This window comes from Martes martes, assembly GCF_963455335.1.
Source record: "Martes martes genome assembly, chromosome: 8".
In the NCBI taxonomy this organism is placed as follows: domain Eukaryota; kingdom Metazoa; phylum Chordata; class Mammalia; order Carnivora; family Mustelidae; genus Martes; species Martes martes.
Window position 1 is genome coordinate 44,778,844 of NC_137895.1, and position 16,720 is coordinate 44,795,563.

The window sequence follows — 16,720 nt, forward strand, 5'->3', positions numbered from 1 at the left end:
ACCACACATTCCGGACTGAAAAAGTCCCCTGAAATATCCTCATATTAATTAGGGGAATTCAATAAGCACAAATTGAATTTCCCATATGCTCAGGAGCATGGGGATTTCTTCCAGTGTTAAAATCATATATACTTGTTAATACATTGTTTATCAATGGCGGCTATTTGTCTATCAGATCCTTTCTGGTTTTATTCCCCTGATTATCTAGCTTATATTTCATAGCTCATCTTAACCAGTTTCTGGCAAACTGGCTCATCTCCTTTGCAGCTCTGTCCTTCAAGTTTACTAGTTGGCAAAACCCCAGTCCTGGATGAATCCAAGTATGTGCCTTCTCTAAACCTGCACCATGCCGCTGAGCATCATGGGAGAAAATAATGCAATTGAATAGTTTAGTTTTATTATAAATTCATAATTCCCAAACTCAAATAGGCACTCAATACAATAGTCATGCCATCTACTCTTCCCAATCTTCAATCTCCAAGCCTCTCTCCTGCCCAGGCTTACCCCCCAATTTTAGCTACTGACTTTGCTTTAAAAAAAAAAAAATAGAAAAAAATAGAATTCATCAGAAAGGAACTCCCTCATGTTCCCATTTCCAGATCCCCAAATTTACTGGAAGTGTATCTCTTATCAGAGACCAGTCATTTTACCTTCTCAAGGACAAACGTCCCCGTCATCTCCCACTTCTCTAGTTTCTGTCCATCAAGCTTTTCCTCTCCTGACTCCTTCTTCTTCACCAGCCTAACTTGTACAATGTCCCCCATCTTTAAAAACGAAACAAAACAAAACAAAAACTTTCTTTAGCCTTATCCTCCTCTAAAAACCTACCCTGGTTTTCTGATCTCTTTCCTTTGCAAATTTCTTTAAATTTTACTCTCCAGACACTGTTTCCACTCAGACAAAAACCCATGCACTCTTTAAGCCATTCCAGAGATAATCAGTAAATTTGCAAGCTGCCAAAAGAAATGCTTTTCAGTCTTTACTCCACCTCTCGGTTGCATTTAACCTCATCGATCACTTTCTTGAAATAAGCTTTCTTCTTGACTTGGGTGACACCGCACTCTTGGTATCCTGCCTGCCTCTCCTGCTGCCGCATCTCCATGTCTAGCCTTGGGCCCCTCCTCTTCTCTCAACCTCCAGTTGTTCAAGCCCCATGGGGCTTGTTTCCTGGCCTTTGCCCCAGAAACATTCTCAGGTACCCCCTCTTCCTCACCTCTCATACATATCCTTCACCCAATCTATCCCCAGATCCATCTGTTGGACCTTCAAAAAACATTTCGAATCCATGTCTCTGTGTATTTATTATTTATGCTGCCATCATATCTCACCTGAATCTTCAAATATCTTCCTAATTTTATTACCTGATTCCTGTCTTGGTATGCTGATTGCCCCACCCCCAGTGTATTATTATAAGTTGCCAAATAACTATTTTAAATATAAATAGAACCACATCACGTCCCAGTTTAAAACTGTTTAATAGCCCCCCATTGCACTCTGAATAAAATCCAGCCTTCTTAGCACTTGGTACTGCGTGAATACTTCCTGCCCTCCTCTCCCACCTTCTCTCTCATCCTGACCAACTCTGCTGAGCCACACCAGCTTCTTTCTTTTCCTAGAAGTTGCTCAGTCCTTGGCCTCAGCCCTTTGCACAAGCCCTTCCATATTTCCAGAATGTTCTCCTTCCTCCCCCAGGTTTCTCTTGGCCTCCAGACCTCAGTATGGATGCCTTCTTCTTAAGGAGGAGTTCCTGAGCGCCCAATCTAAAATTGCCTGACCCATCTGCCCATATGTTCCCTCACAGCATTCTATTTTCTTCCTTCCCAGCATTTCTCACATTTAGTAAATATATATGTATTTGCTTTTTTTCCTGTTTAGGGTCAATCGTATCCTGTTACATATGATTTGTGAGATCAGGGGCCATCTCTGCTGGGGGCAGCATGCCCTGAATACTCGGTACTTATCACAGTGTCTGACATAGAGTGGGTATGTAATAAGTTTGTGTGGAATAAATGAATAACTGAACATGCCTGAGAGGGGAGCAACGTGTGCTGTGGGTCTAAAACAAAGCACAGCTGGTGCAGGAAGTGAAATCACAATTTTGGTTTATTAGCACAAAGCATTAAGGAAAAATCTTAGCACTATAATGAGCTATGGTCCTTTGGGGGGAAAAAATGATCTGTGAAATAATCACAGGGAGAGACCTTGAGCAGAAAAGAACAAGTGAATATAAGAGCCTGATTGCAAGAGGCAATGAGATTCGGGATGACAAATGAACATCACCGTTCTTTGTGTGTCATACTAGTATGGAGCCCCCTCTTCCATGGACGGAAACACAGAGGTAGACCAAATGTTTTGAATGCACTTGAACCTTTTGTAAGGCATTTTCCAAATATATAACTTCGGTCTTTAGGACTCCTCTTAAGCCACTAATTTATAACATGGGCTTTTTCACCATAATACTAAGATATTTAGAATCATGGGGGAAAAAAGAATGTGTAGTAAATATGTTATGGTTTATTATTTTTACTGTATAGCCATTTATACAAAATTATGAAAAGGGGAGTAAAACTTCAATCTTCAAATGGGTAGGAATGTGAGTGATTATGTCACCAAAGAGTGAAATGCAAGAGAATATATGAAGTGTTTCCAACATCATTTGTGATAAAAAAAAAAATACACACTGAGATAGCTATTGGGTAATTTTTTTACTTACTAAATTAGTAAGAAAATTATTTTGGAAAATAAGACCTAAGGCCATTTGCTTAGTGCATTATAAAAAGAGAACTTTCAAACTTTACTTCTACTACTATATACTGGCTTAACATTTTGGAAGAAAAATTGAGAATGTGATTCCAGAAGTGGATATGAAGAGACAACCAAAATGTAATAGGAAAAATCTATCATCTGAAGACCATGACAGTATTGTTTATTTAACAGAAACTGAAAAGTGATCTGGATGTTCACAAACAAGGAAAAAACTAAATATATTATGGCACACCCAGTATTAACTTATCTAATAGCATCACCAAGCAGTTAAGAAAACATGAGTAATGAGAAAAACCACCTTCCCAACTCAGGAAGGTTCTTTTTGCATCAAAATTTACAACATTGCCAGATATGTGGTTCTAGGCTATTATATGAAGGTTCTGAAAAGACAACATTAAAGGAAAAGGAAAAGAAATTAACAGAGGAAAAGAAAGAAAACTGCTGGCGTAGGCATTATAACAGGTCAGGGAAACAGATGCCTGGGAGGCAAGTTTACTGTATCCTGCACTAGCGATCTAATCAATTGGTATAGTCCTCAAGGAGTGAGAGACACTTTGCAGATCGGTGTGCCCATGGCAATGCAGATTTAGAGACTGGTGTACATTTGCACACACACCCACATACAAATATATCCACTTGTCAACCAAAGGTGTCTAAAAATTTCACAGATACAATTTAAATATGGTTATCTAAGACATCATTTTATAGGATCAACTCCATATAGCTAAAATGTATAAAATATCCTGAGCCCTTAACTACCAGGTAAAAGAAAACCAGTAAGTATAACTTTCTAAGACTTCCTATTGAGCTGGGTAAATGCCTACAGGATGACCAAATAGAGATATTTGTCGTTAATAATAAGGGCTTTTTAGTTAATGCTATATAGTCATAGTGGTCAGTTAACAATATTGAACTCAAAGGCAAAATGATAAGGATTCAATCAGTAGCTGTACTAAACAAATGAGTTGAAACTGATGAAATGGAAGCTATTTCTCTCTGATTGAGAAATATGACTAACTACCGCTATCTAATTTTTAAAGAATTTGCTTTTTATTAGAGATTGTATTCTTGATTCTCAAATCCATAGAATCCTTATAATTAATATTTTTCTATATTAATATTCTCAATAATTTTAGCTTTCTAGTTAGGTCTATAATAAGTTAAAAGTTAATTAGGTCAAATCCAACAACTAAAAACACCAGCAATGATAGCACTATTATCATATGGTATTGAGTGATCATAACAAATTAGTGAGAAATGTTAACCTTTCTACCTCTAGTATAACTAAAACTGCCCAGTGATTTCAGTGAAACATGGAGAAATTTGAGCAAAAGCTTTCGGTGGTTATTCATTTTAGATTAAGCATGATTCAGTTATCATCTGGATGAAAACACAATACTACCTCTTCAGAAAGGAAATGAACTTCGACACACTGTCTCTATTCCTTTATTATTCTATGACTTTTCATTTTTCCGAAAAATCTACATGCAAGAGAGAAAATGCTCTCTCAGAAATGCAAGCTGGAAGTTATTGAATAAAAATCCAGTGTACACATGTTAACATAGAACTTCTCACTGGAACACAAGTTATTGAGTATGTTGTTGCTACTAATAATCCCTCTGGCTTTGTGCCTGTCATTACCTTCAGGCTATCAGAATTTTATGAGCACAAACCAATAATAATGATATTTCCCTTTTGCTTTTTATCCACACCTCATTGCCTTACATTGATTTGCATAAGCAATTTCTACCCTGATAATTGGAGCCAAACATCTTGTTCTGGGTTATCTTATGGAAAAGAGCAGTTAAATACTAATCAAGAGCAATCTTTTTTATTCAACTACATTTTAGATGATATTGAATTACCCTCATTGGTTGAGCAAGAGGGTAACTCATTTTCTGACATGGATTTCAAGTTTTGAGTTTATATCAAGCTTAATAATGATGTTTCTTCACAATTTCAATTCCCTGATGTTGACTCATAATAACATGAAGAATGGTGTCGTGAGGTTCAAATCATTATAACAATATTGTTTTGTTTAAAAAGAAAAAGCAACAGTACTATGTAATAATTATTTTTAATAGCTACTGAGCCAATCAATGTTATCTGAGGGTTTCATAATTATAGCTTTATTCTTTTATTTCCAGAAAAATAAGAGAAAAGGAGAAAATATAACTAGGAGATTAAAACATGTAAAAAATGAAATAAGAAAGGTCAATGCCATGTAAAACAAATTCTTTCTAAAAGAATCATTACTTGAATCACTTCAGAAATAAGCATAGTACTTAAATAGAATGAGGATTTGAGCTATAGGAACTTAAGTTATAAAAACACAGTAAAAAAAAACACACAGTAGAAGAAGTACATCTTAATTTATTGATCATATGCATAAGCATTACTACATGTGGATGAAAATTAACAAATATGCACTGAAACAATCAGATACCCAGGAAATAAAAAGATGTAAGGACTGCTGAAAGATTCAGCAATACTTAAAACAGTATTATGGGCTGAAGACAGAGTGAACTATAACCACACTCAGGAGACCACAGTGTTACCAAAGCCAACAGAAGCAAGTCTTTCAAAGCACTTCTGGATAAAGACTATGGATTGAACAAACCCATCTAATTTCACTCACTTCCCAAACCTAAGTAGAACTATACTGAGTGTATAGGTATCATCAATTCTTTGTGATAACTAAGTATCTTGATTTTCTGAAGTCTAGCAGGAGCTTTCCTGACATTTACTCCTCTAACCCTCCCAACAGTTTTTTTAGAAAATTCATATACTCTGTGTTAAATCCCTTTCTTTTGAAAGACCCAGAATGGATTTGGTTTTGCTACTGTATCATGGGCCAAGAGTGGTGTGTTCCAGGAAACAGACCCTCAAAGATGGAAATCTACAAGTGCCTTGACTAGATTTAGATGAGGTAATATCACTGAACATGGGTAATAAGGTCCTGGTAATCTATGGTTTTCAGGGTCAACCAGTTTCTTAAATTATCATCTGTAGTTGTCTAAATTGAAGAAGACGTTTTGGGAAAACAAATGATTGCTTCAACAGGACGTTACAATTACAAAGTCTTTGAGAACGAAGGCTATTTCTGACAGGAGGGAATTGGGATGGGGACCTTGAAAGTATAAATTCCACGGAGCCTCTTTTAGGGTCAAAAGCAGCTCTTCCTGTCTCTGGAAAAGTTAGTTAGTTACCACTAGTTTGAATCCCTGATAATGGCACTCATTGTGGGGGGAGGGGGAAATGCTGATTCTCAAAACCAACATCCAATATATCTCAATGCCATCAGACCCACAGGGACAGTTGACTCCAGCTGATTCCAGGAACATAAGTAGAAATTCTTACTTTAGAAAAGATAACATATACACTAAAAATCACCAAGAAATTTCAAAAAGTCCGTAGAAAATGTCATCTGAGACAACTGTAGCTTCATCATAAACATGTAAAGTATCAAGCGCAAAATATGAAAGTGTAACAAAATACCAAAGATAACTAAAAAGCAAGGGAAATAGAAACAGTTTCTTAGCAGTAGGCAAAAAGAAACATCGCCAGCAAAAATTCCCTGTAACAAAAATTGCTGGTCTGGTTTGACTATATTTACAGCACTATGCACATTGAAGGCCATTAGCCTTAATATTCAGATAATAACTAAAGATTCAAGAATAGGGAGTCACTCACTTTTGCACATCCAGTTTACAAATTTTTCTATCAAAATAGTTGTTCCCAAATTAAAGTATCAAACCCAAATTGCCTAACTAGTAAAAAATGCATTAAATAAATCTTACATTTGGAGAATCTGAAAGATGAAAAAAATCTTAGAGAGTATTTAGTCCAACTCTTGCATTTTACAACTATGGAGTCAGGAATCAAGAAGATTTCATGATTTGTAGAAAGCCCAGCATTAATTGGAAACAAAAATGAGAATCATTTTCATTGCCTCATGCTTCCCAACATACACAAGCTATTATTCTGGGAAATGGGTTATGTAAAACAGTAGATACAGAGTTTGCAAAACTATAAACATATCTATGTTTTAAAAATATATTACTTATGAGGGCATACCTAATCCAACAAGGGTTCATGCTTGATTTGCTCTACATTTCACTTTCAATTTAAACATCAAAACAGAAGCCGACTTGTTAATGGTAGCCAGGACTAATGTTTTAGAACTATATATACTATCTATTTTATAACTATGTATAACTATCTATAGTTATTTTATAACTATATATACTATCTATATATATAGCTGTATATACTATCTATATACTACAAAGAGAAGTTTTTGAGGCAATTTTATTTATTTATTTATTTATTTATTTATTTAATGTATTTTTAGTGTATAATGCATTATTTGTTTCAGAGATATAGGTCTGTGATTCATCTGTCCTATACAACACACAACACTCAGCACAACACATAACCTCCGCAATGGCCATCACTCAGGCACTCCATTTCTTCAACCCCCCACTCCTCCAGCAACCCTCAGTTTGTTTCCTAAGATTGAGAATCTCTTATGGTTTGTCTCCCTCTCTGGTTTCATAGTTTCATTTTTTCCTCTCTTCCTCTATGATCCTCTGCCCTGTTTCTTAAATTCTGCATATCAGTGAGGCCATATGATAATTATTTTTATCTGATTCACTTATTTTGCTTAGCATAATACCCTCTAGTTCCATCCACATCACTGCAAATGGCAAGATTTCATTTTTGATGGCTGCATTAATATTCATATACATATGAATATTAATATTATATGTATATATACACACCACATCTTCCTTATTCATTCATCTGTCGATGAACATATGGGCTCTTTCCACAGTTTGGCTATTGTGGACATTGCTGCTATAAACATTGGGGTACAGATGCCCCTTCAGATCACTACATTTGAATCTTTGGGGTAAACACCCTGCTTGCGCTCAATCTCATCTGATCTTGGAAGCTAACCAAGGTAAAGCCTGGTTAGTACTTGGATGGGAGGCAATTAATTTTAAAACTATGTTAAACTGAACCATTTAAGCATCAAATAAAATTTAAGAAACAAGGGAATTAGACAAAAAAATCAAGAAGACCAGACCAAGGAAAGCTGTGATTATTCTGTATGAAACTATTTATTAGGGGGCACCTGGGTGGCTCACTCATTAAGTATCTGTTTTTGGCTCAGGTCCCAATCCCAGGGTCCTGGGAGCGAGCCCCCATTGGGCTCCCTGCTTCACAGGAAGCCTGCTTCTCCCTCTACCACTCCCTCTGCTTGTGTCCCCTCTCTCACTGTCTCTCTCTCTCTCTCTCTCTCTCTCTCTGTCAAATAAATAAATAAAAATCTTTAAAAAAAGAAACTATTTATTAGACTCTCTAATAGCTGATTAAATGAATCATATGGTTATTAGGAATAGAACTTTTCTCAAAAAGTCTCTAGAGTGCCTTCCTACTGTGGAATATATGGGTGAAGTGATACAAGATAATACAAAAGGTAGATGAATATAGTTGAATTGATACTCAGATACTTTGTAAGTTAAACACAAACATTTGAATTGATCCAGAAATTTTCCAGAAACCTACTACCTTTCTATATTACTTTAATTACATTTAATATGTATTATATTTATATAAATTATTTATAGCTATTAACATTTATTATATATTAATAATTATTTATATTAGGTTGTAAATTTTATGTTGTGTATATTATATAATATATACAGTTGACCCTTGAACAACATGGGTTTGAACTACACAGGTCCACTTATGCATGGATTTTTTATCATATAGTATTGTTAAGGTATTTTCTTGTCCTTAATATTTGATAACCCTTTTCTCCAGCATACTCTACTGTAAGAATATAGTACATAACAGAACGTACAAAAATGTGTCAATTGGCTGTTTATGTTATCAGTAAGTCTTCCAGTCAACAGTAAGCTACTCGTAGTTAAGTTTTTGAACATCAAATTTATATGCAGATTTTTGGCTGTCGGGGGGTGTGAGGGGGTCAGTTCCCCTAACCTCTGCATTGTTCAAGGTTCAACTGGTATATATTTTATATATTTCTGGTTGTATTTGTAAAAAATATTAGCCTTGTTCCGAAAAGGTTTAGGATGAGTCGTGAGGATACAAAAACTGTAAGAAAGCACAAATTTTAGTAGAAACCTCCAGTATAAGATTGTTCTTATGCAGAACATGAAAGGTCCTAGTAAAAAATGAAGAAAAAAAGGAGGAAAGGAAAGGCAAGAAAAACAGAGGGAAGAAGGAAGGGGGAAAAAAAAGGAGAGAGAAAAATGCATATGAAAAACATACTATTTCCAATCTGGGATTGACTACAAACCTAACCCTGGGTCTGTCTTCAGCATAAACTTCTATTTGCCAACATAGAAACAGCCGCGGTTAATGTAAAAACAATTAATAGATTTTCCAGCAAAGGTAAGCATTGACAGTCCAGATTAGCTCCTACAACAACATGTAAACCAAGACTCCCCAGAGCCTTGTGGATGGGAAATATATTAAATCAACTCAGTGACCACTCAACACCATGACACAAACGGTCTGTTCAGGAGGTCATTTCCAAAATGTACCCCATACATCTTCATGCACAAGAGATGATAATTTATCACCTAGACATAGGGATCTACTGTAAACTAATCCAAACTGCTGATGATACACTAAATCAGTTTGAGTGATGAGTATAAATAAAGCTGCAAGCAAAGTACTGAAGGATACAGATCTTTCTGATCAATGAGATGTCACAAGGCAAATGAAATGCAATGTTGACAAACATAGGGTCTCCTCAGTTGAAAATTAACCACCTCATGTATCAGAGCATAAAGGCACACATTAATAAAAGTTTACTATAATAGGAGTCCGAGGCTATATTCTTTTTCAGATAAAACTGAAGAGACTGAGTCAGTAGTACAGGGGGTACTAAAAATTGATATATTTTTGCATACCACCAAAAAAGCGACAGGATAAAGAAAAACTTTGCAAAGCAGTAATCCTTCCCAAATAATATAACTAGAGTTATTCAATCTGCTGAGCAAATCCAGATGAGGAAAAACAATAAAAATTTTATACAGAAAGTGATTTCACATCAACTTGCTACCAGGAAATCAAATTCAATTTGTGTTGCCCTTATGAAAGCTTAGATATTTTCTGGAACTGTCACACTACAACTTCAATGGGGAAAAACAAAGGATTGGGGATAGGAAGGACATTCCTCCAGACAGTTGATATTCATGGAGGGCACTCCTTGAGAAAAAAAGATTTTCCCAACTATGTGATCAGAATAGAGACTTCAGCATCCAGCAAATAGGTTCAATAGAATTCAGCTATTCTGAAGGTGTCCCGAATGGAAAGAGCTGATTAAAGTAAATTTCAACCCCTGCTGGAACAAATCTGTAAGAATATTTTCTAAGGGAAATTAGTCTACAACAAATTTATATTTTTTTTTCTTCATTCTGTTAAGTATATGTAACTTTGTCATAAGTTCATATTCAACTCTTGCTTTGTATTTTATCTTTTAGTTTATTTTAGGTAAAGATAGAATTATACTACTAAGATATGACCTAATCCCATACGTAGTTTATTTAAATTTCAAAATGAAAAGCTTACTAAGAACAGATAAGATTGATTGCTCTCTCTGTCTTAGCATAATTGTATTTCAGGTGAACATCAATTTACTTTAAAGGACACTTCTAAGTAGCAGAATGCATCATAAATAATTCATCAATCACAGCTGCTAGAAACATGATTTACTTCAACAGATTCAATGGAATAAAAGTTCTATTTTTCTATATTTGGGTATGCTTTAAAGTGTTTAAGAACTCTCCTTTTTAAAGAATCACTCTTAGATTACATACTTCATACTTAAAATGCAGTCTGATAACACTGGGGTTTTTTGTTTATTTAAAAACATATTTCCAATTTTAAAAACATTTAAATATCTTCAAAACAAATAACAATTTACGTATATCAACAGTAAAACAACAGCAACATAAAAGAACAAGTCTGAAAAATTGGCATTAAGATTTTAAGTTTAACATAATTTATTTTCACTTTATATTAACTTTTATATCGAAGGGAAAGTAAAGTAGGCTTTTAGAACATCTTATACCGATTATTTAGAAACTCACATATTTGAAAAATACTTCAATTTAAAAATGCATATTGAACAGATCTAAATTGCATAACGATTCAAGTTCTACCAGTTGATACAGTGAGAATCCTATCTACCACTTTCATTTGTCATATGGAAAGACACTGCTTACCTTATTCATCTTAAAGTTCTCCATCAAAGGCAGCAATTTTGTAATGGCAATTTCTCAAGCTGTGAAATATCTTTAAAATAAATATATTGACAAGGAAAATGTAAGAAAAAGTAGAAAGTGTTTTACTCACTTGCAAACCCCTTTGAAATACTGAATGGCCCATAAAATTAGCCAGCATTCTAATTAGAGCAGCACCCTGTAGGAAAAAGTATTTAAAAAGAAAAAAAAAAGAGAGAAAAAAATTAATCAAATATCATGATTCAATAATTATCCTATATCCATTAAAAATTCTGCTTCCATCATGCTATTGTATTCTTAGAAATAGAAAAGAAACAAGAGAATCATGAATACACTATCCCACCTTGCAGACAATAATTGAATATTTGTTTTGTGGATCTAAAAGTTCCATGGATATAAAACCAGTGACTTCTGGACAGTCTCCTGGACAGAGTGAGTATCTCAAGGCAATAATAAGCTGTAATTCAGGAGTAATAAAATTTTTATTGAACACCGTCTATGATGGAGTTAATAAAACATGGTTCTTGTTCCTACAAGCTCATAATCTAGTAAGAGAGGGATACCCCTGTTAATAAATAATCATATTAAAATAGAGCTTTAGAGTCACATATGTACTTACTCTACCTCTGGCTCCACTAAAAGTTGAGCTATAACAGTGGAGAGTAGAGAATACCATGTATTGAGACCGCTTGGGCTCAAATCCTGGCTCTGACACTTATCTTGCCATATGTACTCAGGAAAGTTATTTAAACTCTCTATTCCTCACTTGTGTCACCTAATAAAGTGTAGCCCATACTAGGCTTTATGTCACGTAATTGTTCCGAAGCTTACATGAATTAGTATATGTCAGGCAAACTGGGTCTGAAAAACAGGAACCATGATCTGAGTGTTAGTGATCAGCATTATATCAGGCTAATTGTTTTTATTTCCTGTGTACTTTGTTTAGAGGCTGGATGTCGCCCCCTATGTGCAGGAGAAACATGCGATCAATATAAATATTTAGAATAATAGAAGAAAATACTAGTTTAAGAGTTCCCCTCACCTATCACAATTATTATAATACAGTGGAACAGTATCAGTTAGAAAGGATAGACATGTAATCAATATGAAACATTCCAAATGATGATTAAGCCTGGATAATCGCAAATTTGTTTGTGAAATATACAGAAGACTTCAAGAAGATGTTTTGTCTGCACTAAGTTGTTTTAAGTATAAAGCAATGAGTTATAAGCCGCAAAAGTATAAATATAAATGATACCCTGGTTTTAGTGGGAAAAAAAGTCCCTTGACGACTACATACCCCACTTCATGCTCATTACAAATTCACACCCTCCAACAACTCATTTCTTACTTGTCATTTGTTTTTTATAAGAGAATCGTAAGAACTACACATGGATTCATCCTGCCGGGAACTGAACTGTGGCAGCCAGTTCAGTCACAAAAATGAATTTCTATTGTTTGTTAAAAATTGTTTCCTATAACTCTGGAATTTTAATGCAATCCAGTACTCAGGTTCCATGAATCGCCATTAAAGACATGTCTCAAAAAGTTTCAATCATCACCAAAAATCCTCTCCAAATTGGTATTTTATTCACAGCTCAACAAATGATAAGCTGGAGAAGCCATAGAGTTTTATGCCTCTTCTGATATATTTTCCTCCCACACCTTCTACTCTTTGCTCTTTCTTTTGCTTCTTCCTCTTTATCTTCTGGACACTGGTGTAAGTCCATAAAATATAAGCATTTATGATTCAATCAGAGGACCAGGTTAGAATTCCCTCTAGAACTTATCATCTCTGCTCCTTGAATTTCCTTGACAAGCTCTCCTCCTATACATTTCCCAGTCTAATCTACCCACCCAGAGGGTAGAAACTGTCAGTTCTGCAGCGAAACTAACCCTTGCCACTTGGGAAGTGAAACTTAGAATCTCAAGCAGTCAACTCAAACTTTCCTTCAGAACAGAATAGCTATCTTCAGATGATTTAAGTGTTTCCCTCCAGGTAATGATGACTTGGTCTCTTGTCAGGCTATAAAAACTATCAATTTAGCATGGTCTAATGGCAAAAGAGCCCTTTCTAATCATAAAGAATGTACCCGTTTTCCTGTCTGGGTTGAGCGTTAACAGGAAATAAAACGTAGAAATATAATCAATATTTAAAAGTTATATAATACCACTGGACTTCTTTTATTATTATACCATGTAATTTAGTTAACTTTTAGAAAATATGTCTGTGTTGCCCACTTGAATATTTAAAATTCCCCGGAGTAGCATGCACTCTTCTATATTTAACTAGCCTTTTCTTTCCACAGCTAAATTTTGAAAATCCTTATATCATAGAACTGCATAGACAGATGGGCTCTCCAACTGTTATCATTCAGACAACATATACTGAGCACCTACTAGGTATGGATTATAACAAAGATCACACATCTTAACATAGGCATAACTCACCACAAACTTTTTTTTTTTTTAAGAAAACACTAAATCCCCTTTCAGCATGTCTTTAAAACACTGCTTTCACCAAGCAAATACCATTTAAAATATTGTAAATTATATTCACCTGTTATTCAAAATTCTAGACGCATTCAAACAAAATGGGTTTTAGATAGTCTAAATAGATTTATGGGAAATAAATATACTATTTCTGCAAGATTTTTATAATTTTAAGACTTGATCAAGAAAACCTAACATTGCATTTGCTATACTAAGGTTCAGGGTGATATAAGGATGGAAGCTACTGATTTCTTTAAAGGTTTCATACAGAATATTCCAAAAAAGTATACTTATAAACCTATTCTTCATGTACTAATTCTTCTATATGGAATACTTCTTTTCATATAAGTTCTCTGCTAAAATTTAAAGTTCATATAAGTCCTCTGCTAAATTTCTTTCATTTTACACTGTAGTCATCTGTATGCATGCCAGTCTTATAGAGAGTAAACATCTCCAGAGAAAGGACTGTGTCCTTTTGGTACCCCTGCTCCCTGTGCCTGGCTCAGAGAAGGTGTTCTCTTAACATTATAACTGGATGACAGAGAAAGAGAAATTGGTAAAAGTACAGCAATTACTTTGTATTCTTGAAGACCAGTCAGCCGGGATACACAGTTTATTACTTTATCAGTGGACGTTAGTGATAAGTAATCACTTTGAAAGAGAGGAAGATCTTCTCAACTAATTTATTCCTTTAACATATGCTTATGGCATATGTTAAAGGCAGTGTACTCAGTATCCAGTAGAATAAAAATAGGAATGCCACAAGTCTCTGTCCTCAAGGACCTCAAAACCTCCTAAATGAAATGAGAAGACACAATATGTTACTCAATGAATGACAAAGAAATAAAATATTCTATTCTGTTTCAGAAGGGGGAAAAGTTCTTACAGCTGAAGGGATGAAGGATAAAGGGGATCTGAAAAAGTGATGCTTGGGATGGACTTGAAGGATGGATGGGATTCCAGTAGCATAGTTAAACAGAGCATACAGTATGGCAGCAATGGTCTTCGTATGGTCATGCAGGTGTGAAAGTGAGAGGTACTAGTAGGGAAGGTGATACTGAGGAACAAAGGGTATAAACCCAGGCAACAGAAGAACTGATGGAATATAAGTTTTCAGCAGTCATTAGAGAAGAGTGAATACCAAGGCTAGGGATTAGAGCTTATTTAGAAGATGAGGCAGGATTTTGGAAAGGTGGTTTAAAAATACAGTGGACCCTTGAACAACACAGATTTGAACTTCACAGGTCCACTTACGTGCCGATTTTTTTCAATAAGTACAGTACAGTACTATAAATGAGTTTTTTCCTCCCTTATTGATTTTAATAACACAGTATTCTATCTTATCTTACCGTAAGAAAACAGAATATAATATATATAGGATACAAAATATGTGCTAGTTGACTATTTATGTTATGGGTAAGGTTTCCAGGTCAACAGTAGGCAATTAGTAGTTACATTTGGGGGCCGTTAAAGTTATACATGGGTTTTTGCATGGTGTCAGCACCCCTAATCCCTGCATTATTCAAGGGCAAGTGACTTATCTATGATACTCCAAGGAAGTAAAAGAACTAGAAGCAGAAGAGAATAATGGTAACAATGAGGATAAACCAGAGATAGGTTTAAGGAATAGAATAAAGATCATTTTAAACCTTAAAACCTCAGTGACTGGAAGATAATATTAGCAGATATGCAGAATTTAAAAGAAAGAGGGGAATATGGTAACTTCCACTTAAAACATGTAGAGTTTGAGGAACAGGTAGGAACCAGAAGAATAGAAGGCATATGTGACCCCAGGAATGAAATTCATTGGCAGGTTATGACTGAAGACCTAAATTAGCATCTGTAGTGGGTGAGATCGCTAGGAGAAAAGCACTGAGGTTTTAGTGAAGGAGAGAGAAAACAGAAACCTAGACTCTCTCCAAAGTCTGTATGGTCAGCGCTTGAGTGCCCATAATAGGTATCCAGTAAATAACTGCTGAGAAAGTCAGTGAAGAAATGGAATTAAGAGCAAAGGATGACACATTGTGATAAAAAACAGAAGTAGCACTGGATTTAAGTGGTGTCATGTTTTAAGACATGTTTTAAGAATAAGTGCTTCAGATTTCAAGAGAAAAAATAGCTGAGAAAGCCATAGTAGGTCACGTTTAAGAGAGAGTTATTTAAGTAGACTTGGTGTGAAAGCCAGAATGAAAAACAATGGAAACAGAAGGAAGAAAGAAAAAGCAATAAGCATGTCCACATGAGGTTTGTGTTTCTCTTTGTAAGATTATGGGAGAAAATTTTAGGCAAAGAAAAAGATGATCTTGTGGAGACAGAGAGTGAGCACACAGTAGATCAAGAGAGAGTTTTCAGACCAAGATTATAGGATAGCTGGGTAAGAAAAGAATTATGGTTAATACTGAAAACAATAAGGACAATCTTCCTGTGAGACAGGACTAAAGCAGAAAAGGGAAGTAAAGATAAATAAGACATTTTGAAGTATATAACACAGAAGTTGAGGATATGTGTTGTTTCATCAAGTTGAACACTTGGTTTGTCTGAGTCACTGCTATAGACGCATTGCAAAAAATAGTTCCTGGCACATAGTAGGTTCTCAAAAAAATACTGAATAATTGATGGCCTGTCACTTCTCAATAATGTAGGGGATATGGTTCCAAGATTATGTGACTTGGAAAGAGTGAAACTAGGTTTGAAGTAACTCTAGTAAAAAGATAGTAGGGAATCTAGAATGTGGAAATGTGCAGAAAATTCCCAAGTCCTAGTTGAAATGATTAATAATGTAACTTTCATTCATTAAGCATCTTCTATATGCCATAGTCACAATACTGTAAGGAAAATATCACTATCTTATTTGTCAGATCAGAAAATTGAGGCTTGAAAGGTTGTGTAATTTGTCCAAATTAACCTAGGTAGTAAGGTATGGAGCTAGGATTAGAAATCCATTTATATCAAAGTCCAAAATCAGTACTCTTAACCAAAGTGGTTTATATTATCTTCTCCTCAATCAAAATAGTTACGTGATACTCCTCAGAAACACTGGATACAGCAAGAACTTAAAAAAAGAAAGGAAATTCTTAGAATTACTCATTTCTTGGAACTAGTAGATGTTCCCAAAAGAGGATGAAGGGAAATCTAATTCAATGAGACACAGTTGAAACAGTTGACCATTAAGT

The 16,720-nt window shown here is 35.0% G+C and overlaps 1 protein-coding gene across 1 annotated transcript in view; it reads right to left on the reverse strand.

The window, feature by feature from the left end:
• Positions 1-16,720, reverse strand: part of TRHDE (thyrotropin releasing hormone degrading enzyme) — a gene marked incomplete at its 5' end in the record, with an annotated part of 379,638 nt that overhangs the window by 103,729 nt on the left and 259,189 nt on the right. The window contains one exon of the mRNA XM_080811630.1: positions 11,167-11,232. Within this exon, the coding sequence (XP_080667756.1) occupies positions 11,167-11,232 (66 nt within the window). The remainder of the gene's footprint in view (positions 1-11,166; positions 11,233-16,720) is intronic.